This window comes from Rana temporaria, chromosome 3, assembly GCF_905171775.1.
Source record: "Rana temporaria chromosome 3, aRanTem1.1, whole genome shotgun sequence".
Lineage (NCBI taxonomy): Eukaryota > Metazoa > Chordata > Amphibia > Anura > Ranidae > Rana > Rana temporaria.
In genome coordinates, this window is record NC_053491.1 from 137,389,906 (window position 1) to 137,403,208 (window position 13,303).

Sequence of the window (13,303 nt, forward strand, 5' to 3'; positions counted from 1 at the left end):
ACTCGTGACCCGGGTAAGAAGAAATGAACCACTGCATATTCCTGGTTCAGAGCCTGCTCTGTGTCCCACAACTGCCTTCTGGAAGGACTGCATGCTTGGCATACACAGCTTAAATAAGCTGGCTGTGTGCCGGGACGTCCTGCGCGGTCCCAGCAAACAGGCGTGGCTGTGTTCGCATAAGACGTGAATCTCTGTGCAACAATATTAGGCTATGGCGCATGCACGGCTTTGGGTGCGCACAACACCTATGGAGAAGCCTCGTGCACCATGGCTGCCAAACAAATAAACTGCCGAGCACAGCAGCGCTCTTGCAAATGCACGTGTGCCATGGTCAGACATGAGCCTGGCCTTTTGTAAAACACTTGATACAGTAACCAATGCCTACACACCAATGCCAAATGATTTTCCTTACTCTCCTTGCAATAATTTCAAATGCTGTTCGTTCAGCTTTACCAAAAAACGGTCTATTCAGTAGGGGTGTCGAAATTAAATCGCTGCATCGCGATTCGGGTGTCCCCGATGCAGCATCAATGCATGAGACCGGGAAAAGGGTGACGCAATCCCGACTTGTCCTGCCCCTCCCGGGAGAGTGCTCCGAGCGGTTAACCTCTATGCGCTATGGGTGATCTCCCAGATGACATTCCTCCTTAGCATAGAAACGCCTACTCCCGCGGGGAGAAGTACCCAGAAGCCGGATTGCAAATATAGATTATAAGGTGTACAGTCTAAAAAAAAAAAAAAAAAAAAAAAAAGACTGTACATGTTCGAAGTATAAAGAAGTTGGTCTGATATAGATGTTATTTGGGTGAACCTCCGCTTTAACTATATATGGTAAACTGACATGTTTTTGCTAGAAAATTACATAGAACCCCAAAACATTATATATGTTTTTTTAGCAGAGACCCTAGAGAATACAATGTCGGTCATTGCAACTTTTTATCTCGCACGGTATTTGCGCAGCAATTTTTCAAAGCGTTTTTCTGGGGGAAAAAAAACCGTTCATGCTTAAAAAACAAAAACAAACGAACAAAAAACTCAGTAAAGTTAGCCCAATTTTTTTGCATAATGTGAAAGATGAAGTTACGCTGAGTAAATAGATACCTAACATGTCACGCTTCAAAATTGCACACGCTCGTGAAATGGCACCAAACTTGGGCACTTAAAAATCCCCATAGGCAACGCTTTTTTTTACTGGTTATATGTTTTGAGTTACAGAGGAGGTCTAGGACTAGAATTATTGCTCTCACTCCAACGTTCGCGGCGACACCTCACATGTGTGGTTTAAACACCGTTTTCATATGTGGGCGGGACTTGCGTATGTGTTCGCTTCTGCGTGCGAGCACACGGGGGACAGGGGCCCCACATCTCACCACTAGGCTGAGGAGCCTAAAAAAAAAAAAAGAAGGATCAGCCAAGGGCGTTTTTTTGAATGTAGAGGCCAGGCATGAAGTCATAACATCGTGCCCAGCCTTCGACACTCAGAGACACTCTGGTGACCATCTGGTCCACCGGAAATCTCTATGCTCAAAATCCAGGGGCGGCGAATCCGTTCTCCCACTCACCGATCGCAGCGGTGAGTCAGTAGAAGCACCGGAGGGCGGTGGAAGGGGGGGGGGGGCGTCCCATTTTTCCACTGGTAAGAACAATCACGTGGCGGAAAAAAACAGCCGCTATGATCATTCTTATGGTGTAGGAAATCGCCGGCTGAAAATGCCGATATCTGAATGATGCCTGTAGCTGCAGGCATCATTCAGATATCCCCACACAAAGTCAAGGACATCCTATGACGGCCTGGTGGCGCCAAGAGGTTAAATAAAACTAAAAAATATATATTTTTTAAGGTTTACTATTTTAAATCCCCTCTTTCCAAGTTAAATAGCACATCATACTTTTTAAGAAGTAGCAATTATTAGATTATGGTTGCACAGAACTTGCCTTTGAACTCCGAAAGTCAAAGCGTCCACCATCATTAAAAAGTAAAAAAATCCCCAAATTTGCATTGACATCAGAACACTAAGGGGGGAAATCTTCCAATAGGGACACTGGTGACACAAGGGCGTTTACTTCACTTCCTGTTTTGGGTAGGGGACAGGAAGTGAAATTTCCCCAATGGGACACATATGGGGGTTATTACCCTCCCCAATATGATCCAAAATTAACAAATTAAAAAAAGTGCATTTAGTTAGACTTTAAAAAAATATACCAGCTGGGTATAAGCATTACTACATCTACCTAGAAATCACAAAGCTTGAGGCCCTAATGAACGTTTCATGCTTGGAAGAACAAGTGTGAATTTATAACATGCAGTCAGTCGATACAATATTGCAATGCCAAAATATAGGTTAAGTAAAGGGCATGGCAATTCATAGTTAGTGACTAACCAAGAACTCAGTCCATTTATCGTCATGTGAGTATCCACCCATTTTTATGCAATTCAGTGCTATAACAACAAATGTTACCAAAACTCTGGCATGCAATCTGAGTTGTGATTTAGCAATTTAGTTTACCAAGACAGTCAGGCAAACTGCAAAAGGACAATTGTTAAAAAAAGACACATAAAAATCGGCAAATCATATGCAATACTGTGGTTGTTTTATCAGCATACTACTTCACAATGATACTAGACTTGCTCAGGTCATTCGCAGTTAGGCACCACAAACTATGCAGGGTTTTCTACTCACCAATTTAATGAACTGTATACAATCATAAAAGAACACCATCAATAAAATGAATTATGCTCGCTTAAATAAATACTAAACAAAATGTAACACCAACAACTGGCGATTTTACTTTGAAAACTATTACATACATTTTTTGAGAGCTACATATTACATTTTTATGTCTGGGTATTACAAACTCATTTGAAATCTGAAGGGAATGCACAATCCATTGTTTTTTTTATGGAAACAATGTTTGAAGACCAGAGTGGAATTCTATAAAATGCAAACTTGTATTTAAAGTGGAGTTTCCATCCCAAATTTTCTCTTTCATTATTGTGCTCATTAGACCTAAAAAAAGTTAAAAATCACCTAGGATTCTGACATCATCTCCCTCTAATGCTCCTGGGAAATGTGTGTCATCATTTCCCAGGAAGCAGTGCGCGGTCCAATTATCACTCCCCATCCAAGACTTCCAGGAAGTAGGTGCTTGTAGGCTTCACAATGCCCACAAGCAAAATGACAACGGTGTGGACATAGTTTTATAAACTATCTTTTTTGAATATCTATGCGGATCGGCGGGGGGTTGTAAAATAGTAAGTGACCGGATTTATATTATAAAAACGCAGGATGAAAGGACATACATTTAAAAAATGCTTATTGTGGTTGGAACTCCGCTTTAAAGTGATAACGTCTTTTTTTTTTTTCAAAGTTAAAAATAAACATGTTATACTTACCTGCCCTGTGCAGTGGATTTCCACAGAGCAGCCTGGACCCGCCTCTTGGTGGGTCCCTCTTTGATGCTCCTGGCCCCTCCCTGCCATTGAGTGACTCCAGAGTAAGTAGCTTGCTATGGGGGTACCCGAGCCGAGCCACAGCTCCCCGTGTCCATTCAGACACGGAGCTGTATCCCGACACCACCCCCTTCCTCTTCTAAATGGCTGAATGATTTTGATTAACAGCAGTGGGAGCCAATGGCACCGCGTTGCTTTCTCAGCCAATGAGGAGGGGAGTCCCAGGCAGCCGAGACACTCTTACAACATCGCTGGATTTGAGATGGACCTCAGATAAGTATTAGGGGGGCTGCTGCACACAGAAAGCTTTTTATCTTAAAGTGGATAAAAACCCACTCTCATCCTTTCTAAACTACTGCCATAGTGCTGATCTATAAGGATATAGATGTCTCCTGCATGTATCCTTACCTGTCAAATGTCTCCCCTCTGTCTGTTATAACAGTGGTCCCCAACCTTTTTGACACCGGGGACCGGCTGCGTGGACGAAAATTGTGCCAAGGCCCAGGGCGGGGGTTGGCACGCAGGGGGGTAAACGATTTTTCGCGGGCAATTTGTCAGCGCATTATTTCTATTATTACATTGTAGTAATAAATGAAATCGTTCAACTCACCATAATGCAGAATCCATGGAAGCCCTGAGCGTGTCACTTGCCATTTATTTATTTTTCCTTTCTTAGGGTTATGTTTTGTTTTAGGTCTGTTTTGGGAGGGGAGTAGTTGGGGGAATTTAAAATCAAAAAGGGAAAAATATGGGAAGGTTGAGAAAAATAAAAGATAAGGAAACTTAGGAGAAAGAGGGGCACCCTATTGGGTCTACATATAGGAATACATGGAATGTAAAGTAATGACAATAAAGAGTAGAGGGGTGATTAAAAATAGGATTAAATAATATAATAATAGGATGAGAAATGTACCATGTATGGAAATACAATGGAAGATGTATAATGTATTGTCCGATGTATCCTTTTTGAAATAAAATAAAATTAATTTTACAAATGTGGAAATTAAGATATAAATGTTAAAGCTTGAAACAGGTCTTCCCTAAAAGTACCTTTAAAGTTTAAGCTGCAGCATTTAGTAGATGTAGGTTCTGGCTGGTGACATCGCTCGCACATCCGTAGTTACCTCTACATTTACAGAACACTGCCTGTACCGTGATTCTAGAGAGCACCTTGCCATAATGGCGACGTTCATGTGTGGGCATTCAAACATCTTGAGAGCACAAACCTGGAAGCGAAAATGGAAGTGCCGAGAAGCAGCGATGCGAGGGGCGGAGAGAGATGTTGTCATCTCTCTGCTTCCGCGCACCTCCGACATTGACGCTGAAAGGGCGGAAGAGCAGCGATGCGGGGGGCAGAGAGAGATGCTGTCATCTCTGCTTGCCCGCCCGCCTTATCTCTTTCACCCGGCGCTTATATCCCAGCCGCCTGTCTCTGTAATGCCGGCCGCCGCACCCGCGGCCCGTCTGTAGTAAGGCCACGGCCCGGTAGTGGGCTGCGGCCCGGGGGTTGATGACCCCTGTGTTACAAGACCTGAAAAACTGCAGATTCTGTGGGTGGATCTGTTGTCTGGAGCTTGGTGGGTGGAGTCGTGATGTCAGACTCCCCACCCTCCTCTACACTCCCCTTGTCAACATGTATTTTTTCATGTGTATTCCTTACACTAAATTCTGCTATGATCGCTAACATCCAGTCAAAATCCAGTGACCACATGACTTCAGAAATGTCTCCAGGCTAGTGCATGAGATATGTAAATAACCTGTCACTCACAGCAAGGGGGCTGAACGGACTAAGGTTTATCTCTGCAAGTCGGTTTTATTTCACTGAACAATAAAAGAGGATTGCTCAGACCTGGATTAACTCTGTGTGGCAAGACTGGGCACAGATGATAGGAAATCTTATACCGTACATTGGGACATCAAAAAAATAAATAAAATTCGGGTTTACATCCACTTTAATGCATAGAATGCATTAAGACAAAAAACCTTCTGCCTTTACAAGGCTTTAAGCATAATGGAATTCGGTGGACCCATACCATAGAATAAGCGTGTGCTACTTTGCTTTCAATATAACCAGATCAGACAATTATCCGGTAATTAGAAAACTAAAAATTTGTGTATGCTAATCATATACAAGCCAGAAAAAAATTACCATTTTAAAATATTGTATCCTCTGGATCACAACTTCACCAGCTAAACTAACATTATCAATCTGCAAATATATTCATAAAATCTTCATCAGGAAGCACAGGTGTATTCTGTAGACACATTTAAGGTGGTTCTAAAGGCTGAAGGTTTTTTTTTTTTAATGCATTCTATCCATTGCAAGATACTTCCTGTGGGGGCACTCAGAAGGAGGGAGGGGCCAGGAGCGCCAGTGGGGGACCTGAGAAGAGGAGGATTAGGGCTGCTCTGTGAAAAACCACTGCAGAGCAGATAAGTAGGACAGATGCCTTTGTTTTTTTTTTAATTTTGCCTTTAATATCACTTTTAGGCTGAACTCAACATCCTATATAAAAGCAATTTTAGGAACCTCATTTGGAGCTTTATTTTTTTACATTTTTTCTCCCTTTAAAAGAGCCTCTCATGAAACACAGATACAGAATAATGCCCTTGCTTCTAGTCAAAGAGAAAATACATGATACGGATTCAGATTATATGTTTACCAAAACTGATCTATATACCAGCTTACAGGCTTTTACTGAGGTACAAGCTTTACAGCTTCCAGATTACAGAAATGCACTCTATAAATTTCATTTCGGGTATTGGCTTTTTCTTAGATTCTTTTAGTAAACAAAATAAGTGCTTGGTAACCTTACCTTTATTTCTCTTTGTTCTACAGATTTTTCCCATATTTGCTGGTCGTATGCTCCAATCTAAAAAGTAATATAATATTTAGAAAAAGAAAACGCCTAAAATGGCAAACGAATATGCAATATATCAAACTTGATTATAACAGTATATGCATATTAATAAAGACATACAAATTATTTTATCAACAATTTTCTCTTCGAAATTCAAACTTGTGCAAGGGAAAAAATAAATAAATAACACAACGCAAATTTGCCTTGCATATACGATTGTTCAGAACCGATTAGGACCACCATACAGAACGATTTATTTAACAAGCACATACCTTTTCTGTGCATGTCAGCTGACCTCCTCATCAAGAACTGTGCAAACTAAAAGGTTTTTATTTTTAACAGTAACAATTGATGTATTATCAAATATTCTATAGTATCACAAAATGAAAGTGTCTTTCCATGGGGGCACTCACCGAAGAGGAGGAGCCAGGAGCGCCAGCGGGGGACCCGAGAAAAGGAGGGAGGATCGGGGCTTCTCTGTGCAATACCATTGCACAGAGCAGGCAAGTATAATAGGTTTATTATTTTAAAGGGGTTGTAAAGGTTAATTTTTTATTTTCTAACTAGGTTCCTTTAACCACTTAAGGACCCCTTCACGCCGATATACGTCGGCAGAATGGCACATCAACGTATATGTACGTTGCCCTTTAAGCCCAGCCGTGGGGTCGCGGGCATGTTCCCGCGACCCGGTCCGAAGCTCCATGACCGAGGAACCCGATCGCCGCTGGAGTCCCGCGATCGGACCCCGGAGCTGAAGAACGGGGAGAGCTGTGTGTAAACACAGCTTCCCCGTTCTTCACTGTGGCGGCGTCATCGATCGTGTGATTCCTTTTATAGGGGGACACAATCGATGACGTCATTCCTACAGCCACACCCCCCTACAGTTGTAAACGCATATTAGGTCACACAACCCCTTCAGCGCCCCCTGTGGTTAACTCCCAAACTGCAACTGTCATTTTCACAGTAAACCATGCATTTTAAATGCATTTTTTTTTAGGTGAAAATTACAATGGTCCCAAAAATGTGTCAAAATTGTCCGAAGTGTCTGCCATAATGTCGCAGTCACGGGGGGAAAAAAAAAACGCTGATCGCCGCCATTAGTAGCAAAACATTTTTTTTTTTTTTTTTTTATAAAAATGCAATAAAACTATCCCCTATTTTGTAAACGCTATAAATTTTGCGCAAACCAACCAATAAACGCTTATTGCGATTTTTTTTACCAAAAATAGGTAGAAGAATACGTATCGGCCTAAACTGAGGAAAACATTTTTTTATATATTTTTGGGGGATATTGCAACATTGCATTTTTTTCAAAATTGTCGCTCTATTTTTGTTTATAGCGCAAAAAATAAAAATGCAGAGGTGATCAAATACCAAAAGAAAGCTCTATTTGTGGGGAAAAAAAACGCCAATTTTGTTTGGGAGCCACGTCGCACGACCGCGCAATTGTCAATGCGACGCAGTGCCGAATCGCAAAACCTGGCCGGGTCCTTTAGCTGCATTTTGGTCCGGGTCTTAAGTGGTTAAGCTAGTGCATTGTTGGTTCGCTTACCTTTTCTTTCGATTTCTCTTCTAAATGTTTTTTTTTCCCCTTTGTCTGAATTTCTCACTTCCTGTTCCTCCTCAGTAAGGTGTTCAGTAAACTGTTCTGACTGACTTTCCACCGCTCGGATGATGGTGGAAAGCTTACCGAGGAGAAACAGGAAGTGACAAAGAAATTCAGACAAAGAAAAAAAAAAATTTAGAAGGGAAATCGAAGGAAAAAGGTAAGTTCACTAGCTTAAAGGAACGGATTTAGAAAATAATAAATGAACCTTTACAACCCCTTTAATACAAAAAACTTCCACTAGCTGGCATCAGTTCTTCTCCGTTTATTAATTCCTGTGACTCTCGGTTCACCAATGATAAAACTGATGTATACTAAAAGGAACAGAATGTTTTTTTCCCCACTACACAGACTGTAAAGAATGAAATTTCATCCTGCAGGCTTAGTCACTGGAATAACAGAAAAGAGGCAATTTCCGAGAGCATCAGGAAATGAGCAGATGGAGGGGATGCGTTTTCTGCCATGACCATTGCCACCTGTGATCCAGGGGCCTGAGAAGCTTATCCAGGTGTTTTGCCCTTTAATATTGTTGGTATAACTTATCCAGTGTGTGAGAGGGGTGATGTTGTACTACTACTTGGTTGTGCGATTAAACAGCTGAGAGACTGCCAGTGTAGCTAAGGTCACCCAAAAAGTATTATTGTTTGAGAAGACTGCAGCTGGTTCTGGCAATATTGTCCTTGGGGAGGAAGAAATCTATGAGCAGTTACATTTTGTTGTCCAATAAATACCATTCTGATAAGATAATGCGGGTACTGGGAATGTTTGCTAAACTGCAAAACGAATGCAGTAACATTTTAGCAATGAAGCCCAATAAACTCAAGACAGTCTTGCTTGAGAATCAGTCAAAAGAAAGCATTAGACCAATAAAAAAAATAAAAAAATTAATATATTTAAAGCAATTGCTTTCTTTTTATTTGGTTTTAAAAAAAAGTAATCAAAACATATACTTATCGGAAAACAAACACGAACTTAAGATAACAAAGTTCAAATGTCAATGAATATTCCTAAACCTGGCAACAGCAGTGGAAATAATCAATCTTTCATGAAGCATGCCTTTCCCATCCTAGCTGGCTTTGTAATTAAGCCTTTTACGTTCTGATATTTTCACTCTTTCAGCAGCAGAAAGAAATATTTGTGGTCATTACCAAAAACTGAATCTGCATAGGCTTAAGTCTCATCAGTATTTGTGCACATCTTTCCATGTTTATAACCACTTCAATACAGGGCACTTTCACCCCTTCAATTTTCAGCGCTGTTGCACTTTCAATGACAATTGTGCAACACTGTACCCAAACAAATTTTTTATACATTTTTTCCCTACAAATATAGCTTTCTTTTGGTGGTATTTGATCAACATTGGGTTTTTTATTTTTTGTGCTCCAAATAAAAAAGTTTTTCTTTGTTTGTTACAAAACGTTGTAAATAAGTACGATGAGCATGGATGAGGCTGCCCTGACGAGGTGGCACTGATGATGAAGCACTGATAGGGCACTCATAGGCGGCACTAATCAGCAGGCACTGAAAGGCATCACTGAAGGGCGCAGAGTGCCATCCTTATGGGCATCCCAGGCTGTCTCCAGTTGGCATCCTCGATGGGTCAGCACAGATAATCAATGCCACTGGTTATCAACGCAGGCCCACATCCCACCCATCAGCAGAGTAGCGAAAAAGCCGATAAGCGGCTCTTCCTGGTGACCATGTGATCAGCTGTGATTGAACACAGCTGATCGCATGGTAAAGATCCATGGTAAAGAGGCTCTTTACCAGGATCAGAGATGCTGCGTGCCCCATTAGCTAGTAAACCATCATTGATGGTCCAGGATCAGGAGTTGGGTCGAGGGACCAAGAAAAAGAAAGAGGTGATGACCACATTGTGATAAGACCAAGAACAGGGGATTATGGTAGAGGCAAGGAGGAGAGGTACCGACATTGACGAGGATGTGAGAGAACCGTTTGTGTGGGTAGGAGTAGTGGGCATATTGCCATTGGGCCCAGGTTCTGTTCTCTCCAGAGTCAGAGTATTGGTTTAATAGTTGTTGAAAGGAATGACGATATGGGGTAGGCTGAGCTGGGCATTTATCCAGAAAGGGGTATATCGTCTGATTTGAGTCACCGCTGAGTAGAAGCATTCCCCATTTTGTGGTAGGTGATAACAGTTAGCAAATGGGAAAGAAATTACCAGGTTTTTGTTACAGGCATAGTAAGAGACTACTGTGACTTCACTGTCTAAAAGGTAACCAGTAAGTATACGGTAGCGACCTTCTGGGTCTCCAATTTCTTTCTGTCAGGAGAGGAGAGTGAAGGGAGTAGTATGGTGGAATGCAAACAGAATGCCCCTTTGTTTAGTAGATGCTGTGTAAACTTGTAGGTATTGACAAGTAAAATATTTGGGTGTCGATGAGATGGAGTAGTGGGTCTCCTGTAGACAAACCATGTGAGCAGAGTGCGATGAAAAGTAACGGAATGCTTAGAGGGGAAGTTGAGGCTTTGCACATTAAGTGTGAGGATGTTAGGAGTGGCCATAATCTGGGTTGGGGAAGGCTATGGGAGGATAGGATTGGTTGGTTTATCTGTGTCTGGAGAGGTGCCTCTCTAGGGGTGATGGGAGGGGGTTTAGGGGCTAGAGCAGGGGTGCCCAACCTTTTGAAGAGCGAGAGCCACTTAAGCACCTTGGTAACCAGTCGTGAGCCACAATGAGCGAAGCGGACGGATGACAGGTCACGACTACTCTATAGGCCCTCCAATCTGCCCAGATGGAAGGGGACAAATGTTTTTCGGATTGGAGGTAGATGAGCGTAAAAAAAAAGGACATCCGTCCTATGTGGAGGTGAATTTAGGGTCCCATTTGGTTGGACTGATCGTGTGAAAAGGGCTCAAGAATGCTCTCACACAGATGTGCTGTGGTTTACCCAGCTGTGTCTATCCTGAGGGTTAGCTGAACTTTTCCATAGCCCCCGCCTGTGGCAAAAGCCGGCGCTGTAGAGGAAGCAGGGGCTTATGTGGCTCTCCTCCACAGCCACTTTCTTCCTCTACCACCATACCTGTGGTATGGCAGGTCGGCAACCTGTGATCTTTGCATGCCAACCCGCCATTCCAGAGCAGGAGGTCGCGGGCCACATCAGAGGGCTCCGCGGGCCACATGTGGCCCGCGGGCCACTGGTTGGCCACCCCTGGGCTAGAGAATAGAGGGGGGCGCTGTAGAATAGGGAGGAAAAAAAAAAGGAGTAGGAAGGGGAAGAAAGATGGGAGCCAGGGAAGGATGTGTTGTAGAGCGACAGTTGTCAAATGAGTATCGGTTTCTACATGGCCAGACGACAAAAAAAAAAAAAAAAAAAAAAGGTGAGCTGGGAATTATCCCAGAAAATGAGGGAAATCGAGGCTCAGGTGAGGATGCAGTGGACTGCCTCAGACTGCTGCAGCCTAAAAAAAGGTGAAGGAACCATCGACGGTAATGTAAATGCAACAAATCTCAACATTGTTTTGGTTACGGTTGCCCAACTACTGAAAGGCCCCTGTGATGCATGGGAAAAAACTGAGGGATACACCCTACAAGGTATGCAGAAGGTCTAGACCAGGGATATGCAATAAGCGGACCTCCAGCTGTTGCAAAACTACAAGTCCCATCATGCCTCCGACTCTGGGTGTCATGCTTGTGGCTGTCAGAGTCTTGCTATACCTCATGTGAATCGTAGTTCTGCAACAGCTGGAAGTCCGCTAATTGCATATCCCCAGTCTAGACAGTAGTATATGAGTCAAGACTAACTTTACATCTATACTTCTAGTAGGAGTACAAATGGTCAGGAAGGTTAGCGGATTAAATCTCAAGTACCACTGTAGAGGAATAATCCCAAACTGGTTATAATAACTTTAATATGTATAATTATGGTCTAACAGAAACAGTTTGCACTAGTAAAATGGTTAGAATATTGGGTGCGAGTCTCCCCAACAAGTAAAAGATGGTGGGGTGGGCCAGGCTCCACAAGGTCAACCATCAATATCAAGAGGATTGTGAACTCCAGGCGTCTAGTAGAGGTTTTAGCAAGGAAAAGCTTGTTAGAGTGAGTGGGGAACTGTGATGAGAAAGGTGCTTGTAGAGCATGATCCTTATAAAACAGTTTAAGGCATAACTGTCTATAATATAAGCATAAATAAGGAGCTATGCAGAGGTAAGGGATTAGGGGGGAGTATCCGGGAAGTGGATTGGGGGGGGGGGGGGGGAGTTGCGTTAGCATATACAAGAGTGAAGGTGAACACCAGGGTAGCAAGTAAACAAGGTCAAGGTCAGACAAGTCAGTACATAGAATCCTTGGGTTCAGGTTCTGGTGTTGGACAGACATAAGGGCCCCTCTTGTTGATGTTGGAAGAGGATTTCCGGCTTGGTGAGGATTGAAGTTTCTTGGAGGAACAGGAGGTGGCAATGCGGCGGGATCTCTCAGGGACCACTTCACCAGTGATAAGGTTCAGAAGAAGGAGCGTTGCTTGGAGGTCTTCAGCGGATTTGCAGCTGTACGATGAATCGATGTAGGAAATGCAGACTGCAAACGGAAAGTGCCAGCGATAGGGGATGCGATGCTGTTGGAGGTTGAGCAAATAGGGCTTCATGGCTTCTCTTGTTAAGGGTAAGTTAGAAAAGATCCTGAAAGATCCGAAAGCGGTGCCCCTGGAAGGCTAGCGATTCCTTACTCCAAGAAGCTTGCATCAATTGTTCTTCGGTGTAGAAGTGGAGTTTCACCACTATATCACATGTGGGGGGTGGGGCGTCATCTGGTCTTGGAGCTAGGGATCTGTGGATTCTGTCCATCTCAAGTTTTTCTATAGGAATTGAAAAGGCAAGTTCTTGAAAGAGAGCCGTTATAGTTGATTGAAGCTCCACAGTGGACTTAGGTATTCCCCCTTATGCAGATATTTGAGTGTCTGGCCCTGTTCTCAAAATCTTCCAGCCGGTTCTGGAGAGTTCAATTCCCAGAGGGTCTCTAGTTCTTCTGAGTGGTTACCCGTGATGAGGTCCAGCTCTTCTGTTCGCTGCTCTAGTAAGGAAGTGCTGCATCCTACATGGCAAATTTCACAGGTTCATTTGTTAGTTTTGGAGTCTGAGGTAGCCTTCAGGGCTTTAGTCAGCATTCGTTCAAACTGATGGAGGATGTCAGGTTGGGAGTCTATGTCTAGGATGGCTTGGGGGGGGATAGAGTCATATTCAAAATCGCCCGCCTCTTGCTGATCCAGGGCGTTTGGTTGTAATAGGAGTGTGAGGCGCTTGTTCAGTGTTGGAGGCACTGAGCAGTATGTCCTGGATAGATTTCTGCCTAATGTTTGGCTTACAGCCATTATAGACCATATTGGGTGACTCTGCTCATTGATGGCAGTGCGAGGAGGCGGCGGGTG

At 43.1% G+C, this 13,303-nt stretch overlaps 1 protein-coding gene across 3 annotated transcripts in view; it reads right to left on the bottom strand.

Annotated features, from left to right (window-relative positions):
• The window catches only part of PHTF2 (putative homeodomain transcription factor 2), a 165,579-nt gene that overhangs the window by 94,868 nt on the left and 57,408 nt on the right, over positions 1–13,303 (bottom strand). For 2 of the 3 annotated variants that reach the window (XM_040343464.1, XM_040343466.1), the window contains 2 exons: positions 6,268–6,324; positions 2,682–2,693 (listed from right to left, as the gene is read on the bottom strand). In XM_040343464.1, coding sequence (XP_040199398.1) covers positions 2,682–2,693; positions 6,268–6,324 — 69 coding nt within the window. The remainder of the gene's footprint in view (positions 1–2,681; positions 2,694–6,267; positions 6,325–13,303) is intronic. The other variant, XM_040343465.1, reaches the window with a different exon arrangement.